This window comes from Neoarius graeffei, chromosome 20, assembly GCF_027579695.1.
Source record: "Neoarius graeffei isolate fNeoGra1 chromosome 20, fNeoGra1.pri, whole genome shotgun sequence".
In the NCBI taxonomy this organism is placed as follows: domain Eukaryota; kingdom Metazoa; phylum Chordata; class Actinopteri; order Siluriformes; family Ariidae; genus Neoarius; species Neoarius graeffei.
Window position 1 is genome coordinate 14,756,973 of NC_083588.1, and position 27,471 is coordinate 14,784,443.

Consider the following 27,471-nt stretch of genomic DNA (forward strand, 5'->3'; position numbering starts at 1 on the left):
CAGGTGTCTTTTATACTGATAATGAGTTCAAACAGGTGCCATTAATACAGGTAACGAGTGGAGGACAGAGGAGCCTCTTAAAGAAGAAGTTGCAGGTCTGTGAGAGCCAGAAATCTTGCTTGTTTGTAGGTGACCAAATACTTATTTGACCGAGGAATTTACCAATTAATTCATTAAAAATCCTACAATGTGATTTCCTGGATTCTTTCCCCCCATTTTGTCTCTCATAGTTGAAGTGTACCTATGATGAAAATTACAGGCCTCTCTCATCTTTTTAAGTGGGAGAACTTGCACAATTGGTGGCTGACTAAATACTTTTTTGCCCCACTGTATATTAGACTAGTATTGACATTAACTCGAAACAAAAAAATAAACAAATGAGATGAACTATGGATACTATTGTTATAACAAAATCAGTGGAATATTTAGGCAAGTATATTCTTCAAAGCTACATTTTCGTCTAATTTTTATAAATAATTTTTTTTGCCACTTATGTCATAGATTACAAAATATGGCATCAAATAGATACACATTATTGTTAAATTCTGTTGCTTTTCTATGTTAAATCTATGTAAAAAATGTGTTCTATAGCATCTTTAAATGTTAAAATCTCAACAGCTTCAGGGGGCTTTGCTCCCCTGTACCCCCAGCAGGTGCACTGCCCCTGCACCCCGCAAAGGGCTTGCAGCCCCCTTGACCCATGCTGATAGTTTCTTACATTCCTCTATTTTTTTCAATTACTGCTGGGATCCCTGGCTTAACCTCTGCCTACTACTCTCTCTTACTTGCCCCTTTCTCAGAAATATATTGAGAGGGCTGTGTGTGTGTGGACAGAAAACTGTTGGCCAGTGAGTCATCCATTATACATTCTAAGAGAGAAGCCACAGTCTGGTTAACATCTGTCTGACAGCTGCATTTGGCCCTGGGACTAAATCCCTGCTCTCGGGTCATGGGTTCAATCCTGATCTCTAGTGACTCTGTGGACTTCCTGTGCATGTTCACGTTGTCTTCATTTAGAGTGATTTTGAAAAAAAGTCAACAGCGTGGCAGGACGGTGCCAAAGGAGCAGACGGGTGCCAAAGGAACGCAAGGTTTGCCAGAAGTTAAGCAAAGCCAAATGCCAGACATTTTAGCCAATTTAGAAATACTGGACACCGGCCCGAAAAGGAGGACATGTCCAGGAAAAAGAGGACATACACTACCGTTCAAAAGTTTGGGGTCACCCAGACAATTTTGTGTTTTCCATGAAAAGTCACACTTTTATTTACCACCATAAGTTGTAAAATGAATAGAAAATATAGTCAAGACATTTTTCTGGCCATTTTGAGCATTTAATCGACCCCACAAATGTGATGCTCCAGAAACTCAATCTGCTCAAAGGAAGGTCAGTTTTATAGCTTCTCTAAAGAGCTAAACTGTTTTCAGCTGTGCTAACATGATTGTACAAGGGTTTTCTAATCATCCATTAGCCTTCTGAGGCAATGAGCAAACACATTGTACCATTAGAACACTGGAGTGAGAGTTGCTGGAAATGGGCCTCTATACACCTATGGAGATATTGCACCAAAAACCAGACATTTGCAGCTAGAATAGTCATTTACCACATTAGCAATGTATAGAGTGGATTTCTGATTAGTTTAAAGTGATCTTCATTGAAAAGAACAGTGCTTTTCTTTCAAAAATAAGGACATTTCAAAGTGACCCCAAACTTTTGAACGGTAGTGTATGATCATCCTAACTCATGTCTGCATTGGTTTCCATCAGGTTCCCTACCAAAACAGTAGTAGGTGGACTGGCTACACTAACCCTGGCTTCCCTTCTAAGGTGCGTTCTCACCTCATACCCAGTGTTCCCAGGATAGGCTTTGACCCAGACACCATGACTCTGATCAGTAGTACAAGCGAGTGAGTTTATGGTCTCGCCTCACACTCACTCATTTTTACTTGTCTTATTATTTCTGTATTTATTCATACAACACAGCTTGCGTTCCAGGAAGTCTGGATGCTTATGATGTCAGAAATGATTTCTTTTTAAAAAAAAAAGCACAGAATTATTCTTATTAGTGTTGAACATTTATTTAGAGCAGGTGGTTTTTTGGTGCATCACTGCAAGCACACCACGTTTCCCAATGGCGATATGAACACAGCTCAATACGAACCAACAGCAGGAACATGAACACAATATACAGCCTGCACTCACTCTCTCTCTCTCTCTCTCTCTCTCTGTCTCTCTCACACACACACACACACACGCACACGCAGCAGGTGAGCCGTGCAGGGAATCTCACGTTGTCTTCTTTTTAAATAAACATCTCTGCTAAACAGTGAAAATAAAACATTTTGAACCAATATATAGAATATTTTGCACATATTTTTTTTTGTAGAATCTGAAAGATGAATAAAAGGCAATAAAAATAAAAAACATGGGCATATTAAAATGTTAATAAAGAATTAAGCAGTGCAGTTTGCTATTTACAAAGCTGAAAAAAAACCTCATGTCTCTGTACACTGTTTCTACACAGTTACACTAAAAAAAAAGAACAGAATTTGGACAAGGCACATACATTAAAAAAGTAACATTACACGATTTAGACATGTGCCGATAGTCTGTGATCCATATCACGATAATTATCCCAAATTACAGTACTATTGTGTCGTTTTTATTAATATTATGGGAATGATGGGATTGTGTCCTCTTCGTGCTGCTTCACATTCGTCCAAATGATAGGACTTTGTGAGACAAATGTCTTTTCAACCTCCCAAACAGGACAATGACATTGCGTGCATATCCTAACCGAGGTGTCGGCATGATAGTTAAAACGTCCACGATGACAAAATTGAAAATCGTGGTATGTAGCTGATTACTGGCACATGTCTGTACAACGTAATCCATTAAACTACAATACGATTCATTTAGATTCCTATTTATATAAAAAAAATCCACCTAAAAGCCCTCATTATGGTGCGCACACATCATTATAATAACGTTTTTCTGGAAAACATCTATAATAATATAACAATGTGTACTATGTAATAATCAAATATTGAAGTTATAATTAAATGCTTAGTAGATTTTCTTCTCGAGCTGTTGGATTGGTTATTATACGTGATTGGTGTGTGTGAGGTCACCGGTCGTGTTAAGGCACACGAATCAACGAGACACTATAGGGAAGGATGCGATGACGTTAGAGGGGCAGATGTTGACACTGTGCCAATCGTTGGAGTTAGTAGAGCGTCGGTCTCTTTAGGTTCTCCTTAGTTAGGCTGTTCTAGCCCAAGAGCATTAGCTCAAAATTGAGTCCAACCCGGAACAAATTAGTAACGAGCTGAATTTTTCAGAATATGTTCAGAATACCCTTAGGAATAACATACTAAAAGTCCCCGGGAATCCACCTTGTGCTCTCTGAGAAATTCAAGATGGCGTCCAAAATGGCCGCCGATTGGAGATTTTTCAATACCTCAGCCAGGGATAAAACATAATATAATTTAACATTTTAATTGCATTTATATGTTCTCTCATACAAGCAATGCAAATTCACCATTGTCACACTGTTAAAATTAAAATTAACCAAGATTACAAGGTCATTAATGTGGAAATTACATGGAATTTGATGGTTGACATGATTGACAGATTAGCTTAGTAGGCTACCTACATACAGTTATGTTCAAAATAATAGCAGTCCCTCAACAGTAGCAAGATAAATCACTGTTTTTGTTAAAATTTCAACCTTTACACCGCAAGCAAGTTTCTGGAGGGTATAGTAAAGGTATAGAAAACCAACAGACCCAACAGGCCTGCCGTGCATGCTACTGATTCTGTGAAATTGAAAGATTAGCTGAAAGGGGTGTGTTCAAAAAAATAGCAGTGGTGAGTTCAATTAGGGAGGGCATTGATTTTGTGGAAAAAAAAAAGGTGTTAACAGGTGGTCCTTATTTAAGGATCAAGGCAACTGACATTGCATATGCTGGCTGTCCTGCGTTGGTCCTGAAAAACCAAGTAAAATGGGTCGTTCAAGACACTGTTCTGATGAAGAGCGGCTTTTAATCAAGAAATGGATAAAAGAGGGGAAAACCTACAAAGAAGTGCAGAAACTTGTAGGCTGTTCAGCTAAAATGATATCAAACGCTTTAAAATGGCAGCCAAAACCAGAAAGACGAGGAAGAAAAAGAAAAACAACTTCTCGAACGGATCGGAGAATAACCAAACTGGCAAAGGCTCAGCCAATGATCAGCTCCAGGAGGATCAAAGAAGATCTAAATTTGCCTGTGAGTACTGGTACAATCAGACGACGTCTATGTGAAGCCAATCTACCAGCAAGAAGCCCCCGCAAAGTCCCATTGTTAAAGAAAAAACGTGCTGAAGCGGCTACAATTTGCCAAAGAACACATTGACTGGCCTGAAAAGAAATGGCGTAATATTTTGTGGACAGATGAAAGTAAGATTGTTCTTTTTGGGTCTAATGGTGATGATACACGGGGCAACTTTTTGGGCAATGCTGCCGAGCAATGTTGCTGGGCAATTGCGTTTTGACTCTTTTCTATTGAGATTGGGCAACATTGTTTCTTTCTGAATGGTTTTGATAATCTCTGGCAACTTTTTGAGATAAGCCAATCAGAACGCGAGTATCGAGTCATGTGACCTCCGGTGAGGTTCGGATCAGAAATTTCAAACAAATATGGCGGCCGCTCAGTGTCAGTGGAGTGAAGAGATGGAGAGACTCCTCATCTGTTTTTACGCCGGTAAGTTGTTATTTTAATATTCCATATGGAGGAATTTACCTCACCAAAGCTCTAAAAAACAACAGACAGCTTGATTAAATGGTCACAGCAAAAATTAAGACATCGATTTTTTTTAGCTAACTGTAAACTGCCGTTGCTAACTGTTGTTGCCCATTGTTAGTTGCCCTGAAAAGTTGCCCTGTGTCTCACCTAGTTGCCCGTTGCCAGCAACATTGCTCGGCAACATTGCCCAAAAAGTTGCCCCGTGTATCATCACCATAAGGGTCACAGACAGTTTGTCAGACGTCCTGCAAACACAGAATTCAAGCCACAGTACACAGTGAAGACTGTTAAGCATGGTGGTGCAAGCATCATGATATGGGGATGTTTTTCATACTACGGTGTTGGTCCTATTTACCGCATACCAGGGATCATGGATCAGTTTGAGTACATCAGGATACTGGAAGAAGTCATGTTGCCATATGCTGAAGAGGAAATGCCTTTGAAGTGGGTGTTTCAACAAGACAATGACCCCAAACACACCAGCAAGCGAGCAAAATCATGGTTCCAGACAAACAGCATCCAACTAATGGAGTGGCCAGCACAATCCCTGGACCTCAATCCCATAGAAAACTTGTGGGCTGACATAAAAAATGCTGTTCATGAGGCAAAAGCAAGAAATGCAGAGGAATTGTGGAACGTACGGTAGTACAATTGACCTGGGCTGCAATACCTGTTGAGCGTTGCCAGAAGTTGGTCGACTCCATGCACCACAGATGCGAAGCAGTTATCAGAAACCATGGTTATGCAACAAAATATTAGTTTAGGATACTCAGCAAAGTTGAATTTTCAAGAATTTCTTAGTTTGTATGGTACATTTTTGAGTTTCCAAAGAAAGATGTCAACACTGCTTTTTTTTTTTTGAACATTACATTTCTTGACTTTCTGTGAAATATTATGAAATGTAATTACTTTTTCCAATTTTCTTGCTTTTGAAATAGAATGTGCAGTATGCCCAATGCATTTGTGTTCATTAAAGTACAATTTATTTGAAGAATTTTGACATTTACTCGCCTTTTTAAAGAAACTGCCATTATTTTGAGCACACCTGTACATGAACATAATGTAAGACAACAATTAGACATCAATTTCTTTAATATTTAGTGCATCTTTAAGCTTTGATAAAATATTAAAGGGAAATTAAATTTGAGAACTCTATCTTCTAAAACTACAATGGCAAGCTGTTTCAGTACACTTCTTCAACATTCCGGTGACTTTCATGACAAAAAGGTCTGCCTCAATAGAGATCTTGCAGTCACGTGACCGGAAAGTACACAACCGCCATCTTGTCGGTCAAAAACACCGCTGAATACTGCTGCACTCGTGTACAGAATGGATCAATTTCAACCGACGGACTACACGGCTCATTTTTCTAATGAACAGATAACTAGATATATGTCTAAAATAAACGATCTACAGATTTGTGACCCTTATGGCTTACCGGACGGAGTTTTCACGACCGGATTTTGAACTGCCACCGGAATACCCGGACGTGTATAATTACCTCTTTAACTTTCCCTCACTGTTCAGTGGTGAAGCACTGCGTGCTTATAAATCTCTGGGACAGTTATCTTTACAGAAATTCAGGATTTGTCAGCGACTCAGATGTGGCATCTTGTAAACAAGAATCCTCATTGGACGGGTAAGTCACTTAAGTATTGAGTATAGCACTGACCAGCCGATTATAGAATAGAATAAGGTAATTCCAGCTGTAATTCCAATTCGTCCGTCTTGTTTACATGGATCTGGCGTTGGAGAGGTAGAGGCTTGGCAGTGGAGGTTTGAGTGGCTGTTTTCTGAGCTTAGTCAACAGGCCGGCTCTGCCTGCAGCCTCGCTTTTGCTTCCGCTCTCGGCACCGCCTCCTTCGCTTTGCTTCCGATAACAATCCACGGAGACCCCGCTGGTCTTGCTATCTCATCCGGAATGTTGTGCATGCGATGGAAATCGCTACAAACCGTCATTTTCTGCTGGAAACCAATGTCCAGTAAGTCCATACGGTTGTAGTGGATATTGAAGTCCGGTACAGATGAACAACACGCAAAAATACACACAAAAAACATAAAAAACGTACACAGGTAGGGAGAGCTTGTAGCCGCAGCCGTTGTAGTAGAATTGTATATAGTAGGGTTTTCCAGAAGAAAAGGTAGAAGTAAAAGCAGAAGTAGAAGGCGGAATATGGCGTTTGACCTACAAGATGGCGTCTGTCACAATCTGGATCGGCTGTGACGTCACATGCAAGTGCTCCATAAAAGCTCTTGCTTATAAATAATGAGTAGACTTAAACACTTCTCAGTGCCTCAGTTGTAATGCTTGGACCTTTGTTGTACCATCAATGAAGTAGGGAATTTATTGAAGCTTGTTTAAGGGTGGAAAAAAATTCATCTTTGAGTTTCTAGCGCCGGTCTTTGCTACTAGCAATGCCAGTGTGTTCGGACAAAAAATGACTAAACTCAGCATGACCTTTTAAAAATGACTGAACTCAGCATGACCTTTTAACATGCCATTTTTCATTTTACACCACCAATTTACTTTAATTAATATTAATGAAAATAAGTGCTCCAAGCCCTAGTAATTGTGTTTGTTGTTTTGTGAATAGAATAGGATGATACGGAGTGAACGAGTAACCAATGGATCCACACTATACACAAATATACTGTTATAATAATGTGTACATTGTTATTATATAATGTTAATACTAGTGCTGTCAAGCGATTCAAATATTTAATCGCGATTAATGTCGCGACTGTCATAGTTAACTCGCGATTAATCGCAATTTAATCGCACATTTTTGTCACATGAAAAACCATGTAATTCTCTTATCAGCATAAAAAAGTGAATGGGCTTGGTCACCGTTCGAACTACGGGGGTACTCGGGGGATCCGAGATCCCCTGAAACAGACATGAGATCCCTTGAAAACGTGATTTGGGAAATGTTGGGGGGTCTCTAAAATATTGGCAAAATGATGTTTATTGACATAGCAATCGTGTGTAACGGGAAGCATTTGCATATCCGAAGTGAGCGGGAGATCCGCGCTCTGAGACAAGCGCAAGCACGCCCCCCAAGGGAAAAAAAGGGACCCCCCGAAAATATCGGCATAGTTCGAACACTGGTTGTACCAATGGTTTTTTTTTTTTTATTGCAGAGCATAACACGTCTTGTCACAGCCACTGCAAAGTGGGGCTGGAGCCGCCGATGGGAAAACGAAACCTAAGCCGAGCACCGTGGCTCTTCGGGGGAGGACAGAGGACTCTGGCTGTACGGAGCGTGGCATCATGTCACAGAGCGTTAATCTCGCGATAAAAAAATTATCGCCGTTAAAATTGAGTCAAGTTAACGCGTTAATAACGCGACATTTTTGACAGCACTAGTTAATACACAATGTAATTAATACACACATGTTGGAATTTACTCTCCTACCCTACAAAACATATATTCTGACCTTTTAAAGTAGTTTTAGAATTTGAAAATCGCCTTTGCATGTAACGATGAATACTAATATTTGTAGTATATTACAAAAAAAAAAAATCACTAAAAAATGTTTATCCGTAATGATTTTATAGAGGATTTTCTGCGATAGCCCACGAGCAAAACATCGCGCCGCGATCACGTGACCGATGACGTAGTAAATTGACAAGCTAGACAGCTCACTTCCTGTACATACTGTGACTGTGAGTGACAATTCGCGGATCTACGGATTATTTCCACTGTATACGATGGTAAAAAAGTGTGTCGCGTACGGCTGTTCTAAAACCAACAAAGACGGAGTATCTCTGCATCAGTTCCCTGATCCTGATAAGAATAATGGATACGATCTCGCTGAGTGGAACCGGCAAGTAAAGCGGACGAGGGCAGACTGGCGAGGACCACTCGGTCGGTATGGTACTCCTGCTTGGAATTCCGCTGCGTTATGTTCAGACCACTTCACGCCTGAGAGTTTTGAGCCAAAAAACTCTGTTGCCATTGCCTTGGGATACAAAAAGAAAGGAATTTTAAAGGATGGTGCGATTCCCACCGTTTTCAAGCGGAGACTTGATGATGACAGTCCGAGCTCCACCACCACTCACCAGTCGCCGGTGACAACGTCAACAAGACCCTCAAAAAAAAGAAGTGCCATCGAGAAAATCAATCGTCGTAAGGTTAGTCTTTCTTTCTACTTTTGTTCTGTTATTAATATTTGGTCGTCATTTTACGAAGTCAATTGTTTTTGTGCCGATTTCTACCGCTGTCATGATCTGTCAGAATTTGTCAATTTCAATTCAAATTGTGCCACAAAAGCTTTCTAGCATTGTGTCTAGACACTAGTGCTTATTTTCTTCAAATTTCTTTTATTTTCTAGCTCATCAACTCGCTAATTTCTCCATCGGGACACTGTTTCTACCGACTTTAGATCGTGTTGGCACACTTATAACGCGTCCATTGTTTCAAAATACGATATTAATAGAGGCAGTTGGCATTCGATGTGTCCATATAGTATATTGTCGGATGTAACAGTGAATTTGTTGATGTTTCAACCCACGAAAATTGACAGCTGCAGTCATTTCCGTGTTGTTGGAAAGGCCTTGAACGCCATCGGTTCGCCCCAAATATACTGCCGATCACGACGCACATTTCGGCCCAGACCTCTGATTTAGTAGAAAAAATGTTGTGCATCGACTAGGGCTGTAACGATATGCGCATCGAAATCGCGATACGCAGAGCCACGATCTGTATCGCGATACAAGAAGGCAGAATCGCGGTACACCCTTTCAAACTCCTCAGCCCAAAAACAGAGGCGCTTCCAAACTTCAATTTATGAATACTTTACTTTTTATTTAAATTACATTTTAAACTTACTTAAATTACTTTTTTTTTTTATATCTATTAGTAAGCCGTTTTTTCGCCGACCTGCGACAATCTTCTGCGAGTCACGCAACGTCCACACTCGCCACTGGCAGAGCATTCATTTCTTTTAAGCGGTCGCCATTCTGGTTGCGACGCGGGGAGCGAATCTGTAAACAAGCAGCTCATTGGCTGGCTAGGTGTGCCACAAGCCAATCACAATCACTTGACCGGAAAGGCATGCAGTGTTGCCAGATTGGGCAGGTTTAGGTGCTTTTTGGCTGGTTTTGAACATATTTTGGGGTGGAAAACGTTAGCAATATCTGGCAACACTGAAGGCATGTCTGCTTGGGCGGAATCCTTCTGCGGCAGTTACATTTTGACACGCGAGCAATGTTTCATGATAAAAATTCCGTAATTTCCATCTGTTTTCCGCGATCACAGAAAATCATTGGCCCTATGAGAGTGAGACAGTGAGAGAGCAACCCCCCCAAAAAAAAATCTTAACGGATTTACACGATTTGGAAAAATGACTTTTTCAGAACCGAAAAAACAGAGCTTCCGGCTCAACAGTATTATTTTGAGAAATAAAACAATCTTTGGATATACATTTGTTCATTTTTGCATACATATTGCTCATTCTCTGCAGTGGTCTGAATTATTTGTTATTAAATAGTTAATGTAAGTAAGTAAATGTTAATAAGTCAAATTTACTACTTTAAAAAAACATTTTAAAAAAAATCGTGGGCGTATCGAATCGTGGGTCAAAAATCGCGATACGAATCGAATCGTGAGTTGGGTGTATCGTTACAGCCCTAGCATCGACTCACCTCGACTGGAACACGATTCACTTTCGTCTTCAGACGCAATTTCGTCTGAATAATCGCTGTCTGATTCACTCATTTCGCTTGTGTTTATACTGGAAGCTGCCATCCTGGTCAATTTACTACGTCATCGGTCACGTGACTCCCGACTGGGATTTCCAGGAAATGCTTCCCAGAAGCTCGGTTTTGTCGCTCAAATACACCCCTTTGATGGGGAAATTTTTTATTTTTAATTTGCATACATTGAATATATACCCTTATACTACATTTTCATCAATAGTGGGTTCTAAAATTCTAGAACTACTTTAATTGCATTAATATTTTGTTTTGGGCCTGAGATATGGGCAGATCTCCATTTGGCGGCCATTTTGGACGCCATCTTGAATTTCTCAGAGAGCACAAGGGGGATTCCCGGGGACTTTTAGTATGTTATTCCTAAAGGTATTCTGAACATATTCTGAAATTTTCAGCTTGTTACTAATTTGTTCCAGATATAACCCTATTACTCCTGGGCTATTCTTTGTCGCGGTTATTTCAGCATATTCCCCAGAACGCACCGTGTGTGTCAAGTCTAACACTGAAAATGAGCGTGTAATGAAACAGCATTTACTGGACTGATTGACGTTATGTGTAGCATAGCTCCGGAGGTCATTTGTTTCGTGTCCCTGTGTCCTCTATCAGGATTTATGAAGAGCGCTAATCATATGTGCTAACCGATAATTAGCCCTGAAATAATAATTCTGCCAAGACCTTTGATCAAACACTAGCACTTGAGACACGGCCTCGGGGCGCCCGTTCTGCCGTAGGTGAGGTCAAACGTCACGGCAAAACAAGCCAAAAGAAAACAACACTCAAAGTAACTCTGATCACCGAAAACCAGCACACATCCAACACTAAGCTTTTTTTCTTTAAAAAAAAAAAAAAAATTGTGTCATTATAGAGATTCTGAACATAACACTGCATTTACCATGGAATAAAAACAAAATAAAATATTTATTTTTATATATATATATATATTTTTTTTTCTTTATATATAATTATATATATATATATATATTACTGTACTGATAGATGCAGGTCTCTCACTGTGAGAGTTTGTTCTTTTCAGATTAAAAACTTGTCTCATGCTTACACAATGTACACATACCATAATAATTTTATTATTTTTTTCAGATACACCAGCGGACTGCTAGGCGAGACGCGCGACAGGCAGAAGTCAACGTCCCCTCACGGACCATCTCAAAGAATAAAAGGTTCTGCCTCCGCCTAAAGGCTGTGCACCAGAGGCAGATGGAGAGAAAAAGAGGATTATTGGAATAAGGAATGAAGAGAAGGAAGAGAGGATAGTGAGTGTCAGGTGATAAAGTAGGGAAGATGTTGTTCATTTGTGCCCTTGTTGCTCTTCCGGTATTGTGCTTTTCACTCCAGCATGGCATCCAGCTGATCGGCCAAGTCGTCGAACATGCTGCCAATGTCGTCCAGGATGCTCACTGTGCTCTTGTTCTCAGCCGACATGCTAAAACAAGCACACACACACACACGTTTGACAATATCAGAAGGTATTAGTACCGCACGTGACTACAAGAGTGAAGAAGTGAAGCCAGCAACCGGCATCTTTTCAAACTGCTGCTCATGCTGCATCACAGGGCAGCGTAGGAACGCACGATCTGCAAATATGAGCTCACAGACACCCATAATTACAGCAACGACTCTAACCTACTAATGAGGTGGACTGAAAAATAGATCTTACTTCATCAAGCAAGCGAGGAAGACAAGACTGTTATAGGCCTGGGAATCAAGAGAGGACTCTCTCCACGTCGTTCAGAGCTACACTCGGCAATTGTTTTTGTCTTTGAGCTCATGTACGGAGAATAGGGCAGATAGAACGTTCCTCTGGGATGTTGGCGTGCCCTTTGAGGTAGCACGAGCAGCATGGCACGGCAACTGGCTTCATGTGTCTCAGAGGAAGCAAGTGTTTGCTCCACCCTACCTGCTTGGTAGTTGTTACGTCATAGAGAAGTAACTAGTGGGTCAAAATTAGCAGGACCAAATTGGAGGGGGAAATATAGAGGGATTTCACTGACGTCACCCGAAACCGGAAGTAAACAGACCCTGCGCCATTTTGGAAGACCAACAAACTCGTGATTAGGGGGAAATAATGGCAGCGGTATGTGAACCCACGAGAATAAAGTGGAGTGGCAAACGACTTAAACAAACAAATCTGAGCTGTTTTATTTATGATTTATTGGCCCAACAGTAGACTTGAAAGAAACCTGTGTGAGACTTGGCAAAAAACTGTGGATATAATGGATAAGTCTGTGCATGATCTGCGGACACTTTGAGGTAAGCAAACGCAAGAAATTCAGATTTAAAACATGCTAAATTGGCCCCAAGTTGATAACTGGATGAGGAGCAAGCCTCCCAGACTTCTACAATTTAATAATAATAATAATAATAATTTAGGATGGTTTGGGGCTTGCTCTCCCTCCTATTATATAAATAAAGCATAGTTGTTGTGTAGGCATATATCATAAATACATATGTATAATTTGGATAAATTAACCTAAATTATGAATACCTTAATAGTAACAAAAAATATTAATTTTTCAACTGAAAAGATATATTATTAAAAGATAAATATCAACAAGATTACCTTGGCCATAACTATGTGTAGGTTATTCTTAACAACAGCTGTAATATCACGAACCGAGCCACTAACAACATAATTGTAAGCCTGTAGCCCTTTGTAGGCCTTCAAGTCATCAGCAGTGTAGGCACTGGGTGTAAACAACAAATAGTTTACAATGTCTGGGTAGCAAACAGATGGCAGAATTGGTGTCCGGTCCTCCTTATGTTTCCATTCTCCCTTGCCGCGAGTCTTATATGGGTCAAACCCATCTATCACAGCCAGTTTCTCCACATACCGTGCCCTTTCTGCAGCTGGTAATGTACTCACATAACCAGAATTATCAGCCATCGTGTCACTTTACTCTCGCTCGTACTTTGTTTTATATTGTGAGTGCATGTACTTGGTCTTCCAATATGGCGCCTAACAAAATCTCGCTGCGCGGTGACGTCATGCGGTAGCCCTCTATAGGGACAACAACAAATCGATTCTCCTCTCCAAACCAATGATTACACTACTGGCTTTTACATTTCCTTATTATTAGACTTAGCCAATATGGAAGGTCCACCATACACCTGAGATGTTATAGAAACAACAACCAGAGTGTCAGCGACGCAGTAGCTCACACGGCCATACCATGAGAAACCAGACTCGTTTCGTGAGGGCGGCACGGTGGTGTAGTGGTTAGCACTGTCGCCTCACAGCAAGAAGGTTCTGGGTTCGAGCCCAGCGGCTGACGGCGGCCTTTCTGTGCGGAGTTTGCATGTTGTCCGCGTGGGTTTCCTCCGGGTGCTCCGGTTTCCCCCAAAGTAGGGCTGCGTACCTAAACGTAACATCAGGTACCGGTACAGAGGTTTAGGTACAGGTCCGGACCTGTACCTGAACAATTTGACAACTTCTTCAATAATGACAGAAACATTAATAAACTGTTGACAACTTGTCAGTATCTTTATTCAAAGAAAACCGAACATAACTAGGTTTCCTACCTCACTTCTCTATAGTTAACTTGGGGCAAAAAGTCATAAGTTGTCTCACAGCGAGAAGTGACTACACTAGAGTACTACAGACTACGCGCAGTCCGCGGCCTTTAACTTACGTGGCAAAATTACACAAAGCAACAAAGGCCGCCAATGCCAGCAAAGGAAAAATGGCTGACCTGCTTTTGAGTCTTTTTGACCAATCAGAACGCTGGATCAGCCAAGCTCTCGCAATGTCTCGTGAGACTGTAGCGAGAGGATCTCAAATCAAAGATGGGTCTGATTTCAAGTTTCAGCGCGGCATTTTACGTCTTTTCCAGTGCTAAATTTTCGTCTTTGTGGTAGGATTTACGCATCTTCAGTCACAAAATAAGCATATACTTGGTGTAAATTTATATCGGTACAGTACCGGTACTTCATGATCCGGTATTTTGGACCTGTACCGAATCGATTTTCAAGGTACAGTACCGGTACACAGTACCGGTACGCAGCCCTAGTCCAAAGACATGCAGGTTAGATTAATTGGTGGCTCTAAATTGACCGTAGGTGTGAACGGTTGTTTGTCTCTATGTGTCAGCCCTACGATGATCTGGTGACTTGTCCAGGGTGTACCCCGCCTCTCGCCCATCGTCAGCTGGGATAGGCTCCTGTGACCCTGCACAGGATAAGCGGCTACGGATAATGGATGGACGGATGCTCTTCATGAGAACAATTAAAAAGTGATCTGATCTTCCAAACAAAACATTCATAATCAAAACTCAGGGTAGTCTGGCTAACGCGACTTCAAAGCTCTACGAGCTATTGGTCTGGCCAAGATATTAAGCCCAACCGTTTCCCAGAGCCCGTGGTTGACCCGCCTCCCTGAAATGCCTCAGTTTGCTACTGGTCGAAGCCAGAAAAGGCTGTGACGAAGCTTAAACCAATCACATCACTCTTTCCTCTGACGTATGTGACACGACGATAGGATTCTCGCTGAGCTGAGCCCCATTGATTTGGCTACTAGCGGGGCTAACTGGTAGATTAAACTCTTACCGAAGCCGGTCGGGAGCAAGGCGAAAACGTCCTTCCTTTCAATAAATACCTCCAGGGCTGCTCTTTGCTCCGTTTTCAATGAGAACTTCCCATTGAATGCTTTCAATACAGCATGATTCTGTAAACAATCTATGCCTTCCGGTCGCAGTTCTACTACGTCACTGCCTTGAACACGCCTCTACCCAGGGCCGTTGGAGATGCTCAAAGTTGATTGGCTCCCGATTTTTCCGGAGCTTGGAAGAGCTGGAGATAGCTTGCCTGGCCAGACTAAGCTCGCAACAGGCCCTCGTGTTGCGTCACGCTTAGGATGGGCGGGCCCAGGCTAAACTCAGGGAGGAGTAGCGATTAATTTGGATGCCGCGTGAGCTCATGATAACCTTCATCTGACCCTGCGATTTACCTTGCAAGCAGCACTACGTTCTGACCAATTCAATTTCAATTAACAGCAATGTGGTGTGAAAATATTTAGCCGACTCGTCTCCTGAATGGTGCAGTGGTTAGCACTGTCACCTCATGGGAAGAAGGTTCTGGGTTCAAACCTCGTGGCTGCCTGGAGCCTTTCTGTGTGGAGTTTGCGTGTGCCCGTATGGGTTTCCTGTCACAATCCAAAGAAACGCAGATTAGGTCAACTGGCTACTCGAACTTGCCCGTGAGTGTGAATGGTCGTTTGTGTTAGCCCTGCAACAGATTGGCGATCTGCCCAGGGTGTACCCTGCCTCTCGCCCGCTGTCAGCTGGGATCGGCTCCATGACCCTGACAGATAAGCGGATTGGATGACGTACGGATGGACTTGTCACTGTGTGATGCTTCACTCCAAGTCTACATCAATGAACCAGACACTACAGAGTTTGGTGGGTGATTTGTTGTGTTAATGCGTCTTACTCTTTATTCCTGTCCTCTTTGATTTTCTCCTCCACAGCCTGCAGCGCTGCAGCAAGCGATGCACTTGTCTCCTCAATCTTCTGATGCACCGCATCCACACTCGCCACCCCAGCGACCTCTGACGTCTGTGGAGCCCCACCGCCAGCGTCCATCGACACCCCTCCGATGGAGGAGCGAGGTGGTTTAATGGGTGGAGTGATGGGTGTCTGTGGAGTCTGTGGACTTTGAGCTGGCGACGTTGGAGTTTTTGCTGCGCTAGGGGGAGTGACAGGGGGTGTTGCGATCGTTATGGTGACCGTCTGATTGGCAGATGACACCAGTGAAGTCACAGCAACTTTCTGAATTATATTTTTATTCGGTTTGGGAGCTGTGGGTGGAGGAGTGGGTTTCGGAGAAACTGGAGGAGGAATTTTCTTCCCTTCAACTGCAGCAAACATACACAGAAGAAGATTAAAGCAATAGTTTAACCAAAATGAGGAATGCACAAAGTTCCCATTACCTCAGACAGAGCCAATCAGCCAACTCAAGAATTTATTTGAAAGCTACAAGGTTAGTTTGTTCGCTTTGTAATTCCAGTGCAAGATCACGTATTGGCTGATCAGCGAGATATGGGGTAAGAGGAACGTTGTGTGTATTTCATTTTTTGTTAAACTGCTCCTACAAAAAGACCTTTTAACTCCTAGATTTATTGTAGGAGAGTAGAATGGATGGAAACATGGATGTACTGAAATAGAACATTGAAAACAATCAATGACGATCAATTTGCAAAACAAGGTTCTGAGAAGAGATCAAATGAGCTACTGAATCGAATAAGACATCAACTACAGAAGCCATGTAAAACAGTGAGAATGTGGAAATAATGTGGAGAAAGCAGAATGGCTGAGAAACAGAACAAACAATGAAATTTCACTGAGGGTATCTGGCCACTAGAGCTCCAAATATAGCCACACATTCGAGAATAGAAGGTACTTTCTGGAAAGTCATACTGTCATTACAGGAGCAGAAATGAAAATATCTTCTCACTGGCCACTAGTAGAGGTTACTTGACCACAGGCAGCTTTAGAAGTATAGACCCTTTTCAGTCACGTGACCTTCGTGAACGCGACCACCATTTTGGACATGTAGCGGACTTCGCCTCGAATTGGTTTGAATGCGAGGAAGGCGACAAACGGAGAACATACAAGAAAAAGGAGCGAGATGCAGAAAACAACTTCGCTATCCAGCGACGTAGGGCATTTACAGGGCGAGCAGAGGGAGAGGTATTTTCAAAAATTGAGGTTAGCAGGCTTAGAGAGCGACGTTTATCTGCTTCCGCCTGGATTGTTTACAGACGTACGGAAGTACACGAAGCCCTCGTCTTTACCTGACTTCGGCCCACATGATCTGTATACCTATGTCGTTAAAAACCCATCGCCATACACAGGTATTGATCTGAAAACTCTTGTTTTGAACACTTATTTGTAGGCAGTGCTTAATTTGTAAAGTGGGAGGTCCCGGAGCACAGAGGATGAGCGGCTCCGGTGCGGAAAAAAAGAGGGGGGGGGGGGGGGGGCGGCGCTGCGCTGCGCTGCGCTGCGCTTCTGGGCATGTTTTGTAATAACACTGCAAATTAAGTTCATCTGCAGATATTTTGTGGATGTCGTTTCATGAGAGAAATCACCAACAAGACAGATATCAAAATCAGACATTAACACTAAATAAACTTGCATTTTTTAATTTAATTATTTGTTTTGTTTTTTTTTGTTACATAGTCAAAAGAGGTGTCGGATCACCGGATCCAGTGTAAATAGCTGCCGGAGCCAACGCCCGAGGTTCCGGAGCGCGCTCCGGCTTGCTCCCCCTCAAATTAAGCGCTGTTTGTAGGACACTGCCTCTGATCTGTCCTACAGTCTACCAACAGCAAAGGAACACAACGCTAGCTAATGTCGTTAGCTAATAGCTACTACAGAAAAACAAAGAGGTTACAATGGGTTATTTTAGCCTATTTGGTTACACACTCGCCGCCACAGAATGTTAACAGCAATGTAATGCCTTTTCTGGCTAATTTTATTCGTCTTACCTCCAACAAAGTGGTCACTGCAGAAGCGCTGGTATGCCGAGGGCTGCCAATCTTTCCTGTTTATGGCCGCTATCCATCTTCTTTGATGGTTACTACATCCAGGTGCACAATATAGTGGCATGATGGAAGTCTTGCTGAAAATAAACACTTTCTTTGCTGCCGTTCCTCAATGCTGGCTGTGGTAAACTACTGGTAGTACATGTCCAAAATGGCGGCCGCGTTTGTCGTGACGTCACGTGAAAAGGGTCCATACTTCTACAGCCATACTTCACCCCATCTAATCCCACTGCCAGAACCACGCTCTATTTTTCTACTGGCTGATGGCTCACTTTCAGTGAACAATAACAAATTACTCAGTCAAGTTTTCTTTTCACAGATGGACAAAAACATCACGGACCAACTGTTTTACAGAAATGTAAGGGCCGATATCATTGGTTAACTTAAGCCTCACTCACAACCCACCGTAAGTGTTTTGGACACGCACGGTTCGGTAGCTCGCAGCCGTGCCGCAGGGTCACGGTGAACCCGGGGTAAAGTTTGGAAGAGGAAGAGGACGGGCAAAGTACTTGTCAAGTACAGGTTGCACGCCTGACTTCCTCGAGGCGTGGGAAAAATTGCGCCGTTAGCCTGTGGAAAGCGTATATCTGACGCACGTGTTCAGTGAGTGTGGAGTGTATGAGACTTGCATTTTACCAGTTTCCTGCGCTATGAGTTCGGGCCGCACTCATGAAGCGTGCGCGATGCATGTGATTACCACGTTACAACCACTCATAACTTGCGTGTGACGCAAGCCAGGAGTGGGTATAAAACCAGCGTGTCTGCAGCATTCTGCGTCTGTCTTTCGGCTGAAGAACACTAGATATTTTGTGGGAAAAATAAAAAAATTTTCAGTTTAAAGTTTAGAAAATGGGACCCAAGAAGAAGCGAGCAAAAGTGAAGTAACCCAGCCTGAAACAGCGGAGGAGGAGGAAGAGTTTGATGATGATGGTAGCAGCACCGGCGAGCCCTGCACGGACAGGGAGAAGAATGCCTTCAAGCCGCCAGAAGGCACAGCACCCCACCAGAGGTATTTTCACAGGTAAATACACGTGCTTTAAACATTCATTTCGGTATCTATTTGATTTGTTTGTAAGAGCATAGAGACTTTGTTTATATGCTCCAAATACATATTATTATCTATATGCTTATGTAATTAATATTATATATGCTGATTTTCATGTATGTTTCAGCTAACGACGCCCAAAAGTGAGGACACTGCAATCCCATCATCGCTGTCAGGCCATTGTGCCATGCTCAGTGATGAGGACAAGGACATCCCGACACCCCGTCCCACCACTCAGCAGGAGTAGGAGCAGGACAGCAGCTCGGAGTCAAAGTGTGTTTCGGTGCCCAAACTGTTGGGCTATTTAGTTGGGATTTTTTACAGTGTAATAAAATGTGTTATTCCCTTATACTCATGTTTTATGATTTGACATTTGCATGGTAAATTAAACATATACTCAAATAAAAACAGCAAATGAGGTGGTCTTCTTCCCTTCTACAATGCTACACGATCGGTTCCTTGGTTCCTCCCCAATATATATACCCAGAGTCTTGCCCCTCGTGTCGCGTGCAGGTCGCATACGCTGCGTGCACACCACACATTGGGGTAGAAGGTGAGATGTACTTCTGTCTTGCGCGCCGCACAAATAGCAAGTGTGGAGTACTTGTGTAGTATTTCTGAGGCACGTCACTCATACAATGACCGTGCGTCACTCATGAGTCTTACTGTCATTGCAAAAAGCCCCTACCAGCTGCGCTGCTGACTTGGTTCAGGCGTACAAAAGGAGTACGGGTCCCGTACGTAGTGTATGCCTTCTTGATTTGTCGCAAGACCCATAGAATTTGCATGTGCAGGACCAAAAGTCTCTACGGGCAGTCTGCGACCTTCTACGGTGCCGAGCAAGTGTCGCGCAAGTCTTCTACGGTGCCGAGCAAGTGTCGCGCAAGTCTCAAGCACGGTTTTGCCAATTTTTTTTACCGTAGACCACCCGTAGCAGCCCGTACGGCGGGTTGCGAGTGAGGCTTTAACTGTCATCGTGACACTTAAGAGACTGTGAGAGCAGCACCAACATATCAGGGCATTAAACCAATCTCTCAGAGTATTTGTAATTTCATCGAATTGTCTAGAATGTTTTTGCATGTTGTAGCATTAAGCATTAATTGGAACTAAGAGGTATGATGGTCAGGTATCCACCAACAGTTGCCAATAGTGTCACCAGGAGCTTAATACTCCAAGTATGGCCACCCTTAGTTTACAGGTCTGTGGGGATCAATCCTGAAGACCCCCAAGAATGGTACAAAAACTGTACTCTGCCCAGATTAAGGTTACTGTGACAGACTCCTGAAGCCAGGGCTGGGCATGGTGTCTGTAGGCAAGCGTCTGGTGACCAGACTGCCGATGTAACCTGATCAGACTCACCTCATAATGGGAACATGGAACCACCTTGTGGGTTCAGACCTGCAAGATGAAGGTGAGGGTCAGGTGCAATAGCAGCAAGGCGGCATGCATATGATGGACAGTCGGAGGCAAACTCGCTTTGGGAGCATAGAATCTCAATTTAGTAGCAGGGAAAGAGCCTGATTTAGTGTGCAAGAAGGTAAAGTTTGGACTAGATAGTTGGCCTGTAGTCGACCTTCCAGCCGCACACATTACAGGCTCCAGGAACCAAACATAGAGAGTGGTCTCCCTCCTACTCTGGAGATCTCAGGAGATAGACCTCAGGCAAGTGTGGGGATACTCACCAGTCCTCGGCTGAGGGCCTTGCAAGTTTTTTTCCACTGGCCAGTAGGGTTACCTTAACAGAAAACTCTGCCTGTTTGTGCATATGCACCAAATTAACAGTTTAGAGTATTCAGATGTCTTGGAGAAAGTGGAGCAGGTACTCAAGTGGGTACCTCTGACTGACACCATAATGTCTGTGACTGGGAGGAATGGCCTCTCGAGTGGTGAAATATTCTTTAGCTGCAGTCATAGATTGACAGTCACAAATATTTTGTTTGAACGCAAGGTTATTCAGTGGACTTCGTACTGGAGCACTTTGGGCACAAAATCAGTTATTGATTTTGTGATTGTATCATCAAACTTGAGGCCAGTAGTCGACCTAAATATGTTTTGGAAACTTGCCTAAAGAGATGGTCACAGAATTATCAATTGATCACCACGTGGTGGTGAGGTGGATTTTTCACACAGTGCATCTGCCAGATTTACTTGGTAAACCCAGGAGAGCCTTCTGAGCTGCTTTGGAGACCCTCTCAAATTATTTCTTCCTTGAGGTTAGTCTGAATGGACAATGTAGAGGCAGCTTCAAGAAGCTCTATTTCGTGCCTGTCATGGTGGTAAACCTAGGCTACACTGGTGAACATCAGTGGTGGGGGAAGCCATGAGACTGAAGAAGGCCTTCCAAGTAATATTCACAGAGGGCTTTGTTGTTTAAATTGAGAGGTATAGGAGAGTTAGAACTATGATGACCTGGCGATTTGTCCAGGGTGTACCCCGCCTCTCACCCATAGTCAGCTGGGATAGGCTCCAGCTTGCCCGCGACCCTGCGCAGGATAAGCGGCTACAGATAATGGATGGATGGATGGAAGGACAGTTAGAAGGGCTGCAGAACCAAGAGATTAAAGCGAGGAGGAGTTCGATCAGGCCAGAGTAAAAATACTTTTGGGTGGCCTGGAATATATTCTGGCATACCATTCAGGGCATCAGGAGAGGAAGATAAGATACTGCGCAAGCTCTGTTGAGCAAGTTTAGAGGAGTATTGACTTATACTGTTGAACAAAGGCTCACTCAAGAATTTCTTAACCCACTGGACATGCATTCTCTTCAGGAGGAAGTTCCAGAAATCAATGTTTTGGGGTCCATCTCCAAAGGGTGAACTTATTATGGCAGTTAGAAACCTTCATCAAAGCAAAGCTGAGTTGGATATTCAGCTGGAGATGCTGTAGGCACTGGATAGGTTGGGGTTGTGTGGTTAACATGCATGTTTAATGTTGCATCGAATCTTGAGGCAGTACCCTTGGAGTGGCAAAACAGGATGGTGGACCTGTCTCTGGGGTTGTGATCGCAGTTTTGCCATCAAAACAGTTTAATGAGAGTGTCAGACTCCATCACAGGTGTGTTTTGCCGCCACTATTGTTTGTGGTTTTTGTGGACAGGATGTCATGTTGCAGATAAGGTTGAAGAGCTGTCCAATATAGAAGGCTCGAGGTAACATCCCTGTTATTTGCAGTTGATATTCTCTCTGTACCGTCAAACTTGGACCTCGGACAAACACAAGTACTGAGTGGAAAGTGGATGGCATGAAAATCAGTACCTTCTTGACAGAAGCCATGGGGAGAGACTTCGGTGGAGGAGTATATCTATCTTGAAAGCTTATTCACAAGTGACCGAAAAAAAAGCAAAAGATTGACAAAAGGATTGGGTCAGCAGCTGCAGTCTTACAGTTCATGTCATGGTCGGTATCCGGTGGTGGAGAAGGAGCTTAGATCTTTGGACAAAACTTTCTATTTTCCGGTCAATCTCTGACCCTATCCTCACTCATGGTGGCAAGATGTGGGTAATGACCAAAAGAATAAAGTCATAAGCCCAGGTGGATTAAATGATGTTCCTCCACAGGATCGCTGTCCTTACTTTGCAATGTCGACTAAAAATCTTTACCTCCTATTATCCTCACTGTTTATCTTGCTGTGCAGTCAGAGGAAATGGCGAAAGAATGTACTCTGGTGCTGGAAAGGTATGTTGAGTAGTCATAGATCAAGCCAAGATCTGTTTATTTGCTTATATTACACTAGTGCTGGGCGGCACGGTGGTGTAGTGGTTAGCGCTGTCGCCTCACAGCAAGAAGGTCCGGTTCGAGCCCCATGGCCGGCGAGGGCCTTTCTGTGCGGAGTTTGCATGTTCTCCCCGTGTCCGCGTGGGTTTCCTCCGGGTGCTCCGGTTTCCCCCACAGTCCAAAGACATGCAGGTTAGGTTAACTGGTGACTCTAAATTGACCGTAGGTGTGAGTGTGAATGGTTGTCTGTGTCTCTGTGTCAGCCCTGTGATGACCTGGCGACTTGTCCAGGGTGTACCCCGCCTTTCGCCCGTAGTCAGCTGGGATAGGCTCCAGCTTGCCTGCGACCCTGTAGAAGGATAAAGCGGCTAGAGATAATGAGATGAGACACTAGTGCTACAAGGCTAACATAATAGAAATCTCACCTAAATCTTTACCTACAAACATGACTTTTGTCCAGTAAGGCTTTACCAATTCAATAATGTTTATTAGTATCGAAGCAATACTGGATTGAAATCGCATGACTTCAGATTTTACTTACTTTCTGATTCGATACTCATGCTTTTTATGTCATAAACGTGTGTTATGTTGATTTTTGTCACGCCGATCTAGCACAGGTCTTCAATCCTGACACCGTTACTCTCATTATTTCGCATAACTGATAGCAAATGACTTGCATGTTGTGCTATTGAGAAGTAAATTGCCGCCTAGATGGCTGTGTTATCCGGGTAAGAGTCAATCAACGTAAATATGTTTACACTAAATTTGGAAAAACAAAAACCCAGGGTGGATAAATTAGCATGCTTTACGCAATAAGAACAAAGATGGGAAGAAAGCAAACCAAAACTTCTGATCCGACACAAAATAAAAAAAGGCTTGGAGCTGTTTTTTTTAAGAGGAATACTCACATAATTGGGTAAAGACAGGGCAAGAGAAAGGGCCACACTGTGTAGTACCTGGGCTGCCAGGAGCTCCAGGAAAGGTGCCTTTTTTGGTCACTGCAGCTGGAGTGTCCTGTCTCTTCACGTTATGGAGGACGGGTTTAGGAGACACTGGAGGTTTAGCAGTTTTACCAGGTGCAGTTTGTCCATCCAGGTCTGATTTCTCTCTCCGTGGTGCAGTCTCCACTGGCTTCTCGACTGATCTGGGCTGTTCAGAGACAGTAACATCAGAAACCGGGCGTCTCTTTATAGTGCCGGTTCCGTTTTGCAAAACGGTCTCGTCCTCAGACTCCTTCTCTCTGATCTTGGGCCTCCGTTTGACAGTGTTCGACTCTGTGAGGTAAAATCTCGCTTCATCCTGAGGCGGCTTGGAGCTCCAGGTCCTCTTTTTCGAGCCGTCAGTGTTTGAAGAATCCTCCTGCGGTGGAAGGTGTATGGCACCTGTGCTGTTCTCACTTTGCTTCGGCTTTGTTTTAACAGTCAGGTTTTTGTCTTCAGCCAAAGGCAGGTTCTCAGCCAGTGGTTTGGACTGAATTTCATTCTGTGCTGTAGTTTCGACTGGTACTGGCTCGGATGGTTGTGATTTTTTCTTAGCAGCTGCTACAAGGTCTGTTACTGGGCCACTGATGGTCCTGCGGCGATTCACAACTTCTCCGTCTAAACCGATTGCATCATATTGCCTACCTCCTGATTGAGACACCTGAGGAGACAAGAGAAGAGTTTCAATTGCAGAAGGACACTACAAAATTGGAAGCAATTCCAACTTTACCGAAAGGAACTTGCTTACTATCAAACCATATCACGTTTAAATAAAATTGTGACAGTTGTTCATGGTGATGAATGTGCTGTTTCATACAGCTTTGCCAACAGATCAAAATTAGCTCTGAACGATCGGAATCTGAATCTCAAACTTTTTTGACAAAAGCATTGATTTAGTGTTCGACGTGATGAGAGACGTAGTTCTTGGTTGGACCTGTTGTCGGCTTGATGAGCGTAAAGGACATTATAAAAAGTGCAGGAAGGAGGAAAATGGAATGAGCAAGCAATATCCTACCTGTAGATAATGTGCTGTAGATCTCTGCATAGCAAGTCCTTTTGCTCCTCCTCCGATGGACGACATCTCTAACATGGCAGCAATACTCCTGACGCTACCCATACTGCCTGTCTCCACGGCACCACCGCCCCCCGTCTCCACATTGACACTCGTTTCCACGGCGCTGGCTCGTCTCTGTGGGTTATAGTTGATGTCCAGAAGGTTTCCAGTACTCATATCTTTGGGCATGTCATTTAGGTTGGTGTTGGAGCTTGAAATGGCCGAACTAGAGCGTTTTGGTGGTGGTGGAGGAGGGCCTTTCTTCTTCTGCCTCAGAGCAAAGGACTGGCTGCCCCGGTTCACATTTTTCTCATTCTTGACATTTTTGTCATTAATTTTGTCGCTCTGGTTGCGTACAGAGTTACTCCGGCTGACGCGGCGCTGCACAGTGGTGTTCGCATTCACCATGTCAGCCTCATTACGCTCCTGCTCGGCATTGTAACGATTTAGACTGTGAGTACGCTTTTTCATTTCTTGTTCCTGTTTACCAGATTCGTTGCCCTCTGGTGGCAGGAGAATTTGGGGCACGGATAGGGGTGACGCCGGATGCGATGTCACATCCATTTGCACTTCCTCCTTCCTTCCTGCTTCCTGATACGTCCTGTGTGTTGGAGACGAGCTGGGTTTTTCCATCATATGAGCGCCATTTTTTGGTGATGAAGGGGGTTTTGTTTTGGTTGGAGTCTGTGGCGGTGTATACGGTGGACCTTGAGAGTAAGACTGGCGAGGTTTCGGGTGCACAGATGAAATGCTTCCCCTCTGTCCACCCCCGCTGTTCTGCCGAACTGTACGTGCCTCCTTTTCGGATCCGTCCAGAATCTCAGCGTTCGGCTCATTCTCCTGGAAGGCGCTCAGTTTGGGAGAAGTGCACTCAGGGGGAGGGCACTCGATGGATGCCGACTCCTGAGTCTTTTTACGAGTCATGTTTCGTTTTTCTGAGCCTTTCTGGATTTCGGCGAGCTTCTTTACAGCAAGCATGAGCTTCTTCTGATGACCTAGACAGATTGAGCAATAACAATTGGCAAAATCGTTGAAAACTGTTTTGTTGTTTTTAGGTACTAAGATGGTGGATGAAAAACAAGGTGGATAAAAGTAGAATGGTAACACCATAGCAAAGAATACAGTATACATAAAATATGTACACTATAACCTACAGTGCTGTGAAAAAGTATTTGCCCCCTGCTGATTTCTTCCATTTTTCCTTATTTGTCACATTGAAATGTTTCAGATCATCCAACTCAGTCTAATGTAAGATAAAGACGATGTAAGTAAACACAAAATGGCACTTTTAAATGATCATTCCATTTATTAAAAGTAAAGGGTTAATCGAAACCTGTATCACCCAAGTGAAAAAGTAATTGCCCCCTTCAACCTAATAACTGGTTGGGCCACCCTCGGCAGCAACAACTGCAATTAAACGTTTGCGATAACTTGCAATGAGTCTTTTACATCGCTGTGGAGGACTTTTTGCCCACTCTAATTTGCAGAATTGTTCCAATTCAGCCACACTGGAGGGTTTTCGAGCATAAACTGCCCGTTTAAGGTCTTGCCACAGCATCTCAATTGGATTCAAGTCAGGACTTTAACTAGGTCACTCCAAAACCTTAGTTTTATTTCTTTTGAGCCGTTTAGAGGTGGACTTGCTTGTGCGCTTCGGCTCATTGTCCTGCTGCATAGCCCAGCTGCGCTCGAGCTTTAGGTCACGAACTGATGGGCGGACATTCTCCTTCAGGATTTTCTGGTAGAGAGCAGAATTCATGGTTACATCAATTACGGCAAGGTCCTGAAGCAGAAAAGCAGCCCCAGACCATCACACTACCACCACCGTGTTTGATAAGATTGACAGCAAATTGAACGAAAGCATGCAAACATATCTGGTGCCATCAAATCAACACCAGTAGAATCGCAACCAACAATGAGCAACATTGCTCCACCACATCTTTACAGAGAAGAGATCACTCAAAAACAACACCAGCGCATCTCAAACACAGAAAGTGCCATACCGCTCAAACAAATAATCGAAGCAGGACCTACCACCTCAAGATTAAAGTCAAGAAAACCCTTCTTTAAGACCAAGAAGGAAAACTTCAACATCAAAACTTCCTGGAGAGAGGAATGGAACCAAAACCAAACTAGAAGGCAGTGGACTCTAGCAAACAGGCTTTGATCAAGACATGCCAGAACAGCCACCAGTTTGCATCGTTGGGGCTACATAGAGTCCCCAGTATGCCCTAAATGTCAGGAATCCCCACAAGACACTGACCAACTAGTGTTGCATTGCCCAGTAACAGCAGTTCCAGGGGGCTACGCCACGATACATGAAGGAGGTGACACCTTTAACAACTGATTTAGAGGTGCTCATCTGGAGGTGTGACACCATACGAACCTACTACTACCGTGTTTGACTGTTGGTATGATGTTCTTATTTTGGAATGCTGTGTTCGCCTGACGCCTACCAGGACCCATGTCTTCCAAAAAGTTCTATTTTTGACTCATCAGTCCACATAATGTGATCCCAAAAATCTTGGGGATCATCAAGATGCTTTTTGGCAAATGTGAGACGAGCCTTTGTGTTCTTTTTGGTCAGCACTGGTTTGCCCCTTGCAACTCTCCCATGGATGCCAT

At 43.4% G+C, this 27,471-nt stretch overlaps 1 protein-coding gene and 1 long non-coding RNA gene across 8 annotated transcripts in view; one reads left to right on the plus strand and one right to left on the minus strand.

The window, feature by feature from the left end:
• The first annotated feature begins 586 nt into the window (after positions 1 to 586).
• On the plus strand, positions 587 to 17,444 carry LOC132868429 (uncharacterized). Its single transcript, XR_009650829.1, has 3 exons — positions 587 to 1,904; positions 11,596 to 11,779; positions 15,977 to 17,444. It is a non-coding gene; the product is annotated as an uncharacterized LOC132868429 (long non-coding RNA).
• The window catches only part of caskin1 (CASK interacting protein 1), a 276,168-nt gene continuing 260,221 nt past the window's right edge, over positions 11,525 to 27,471 (minus strand). For 5 of the 7 annotated variants that reach the window (XM_060901301.1, XM_060901305.1, XM_060901303.1 and 2 more), the window contains 4 exons: positions 24,808 to 25,841; positions 23,721 to 24,453; positions 15,940 to 16,363; positions 11,525 to 11,938 (listed from right to left, as the gene is read on the minus strand). In XM_060901301.1, coding sequence (XP_060757284.1) covers positions 11,842 to 11,938; positions 15,940 to 16,363; positions 23,721 to 24,453; positions 24,808 to 25,841 — 2,288 coding nt within the window. In that variant the 3' untranslated portion in view covers positions 11,525 to 11,841. The remainder of the gene's footprint in view (positions 11,939 to 15,939; positions 16,364 to 23,720; positions 24,454 to 24,807; positions 25,842 to 27,471) is intronic. The other 2 variants (XM_060901306.1, XM_060901302.1) reach the window with 1 other exon arrangement.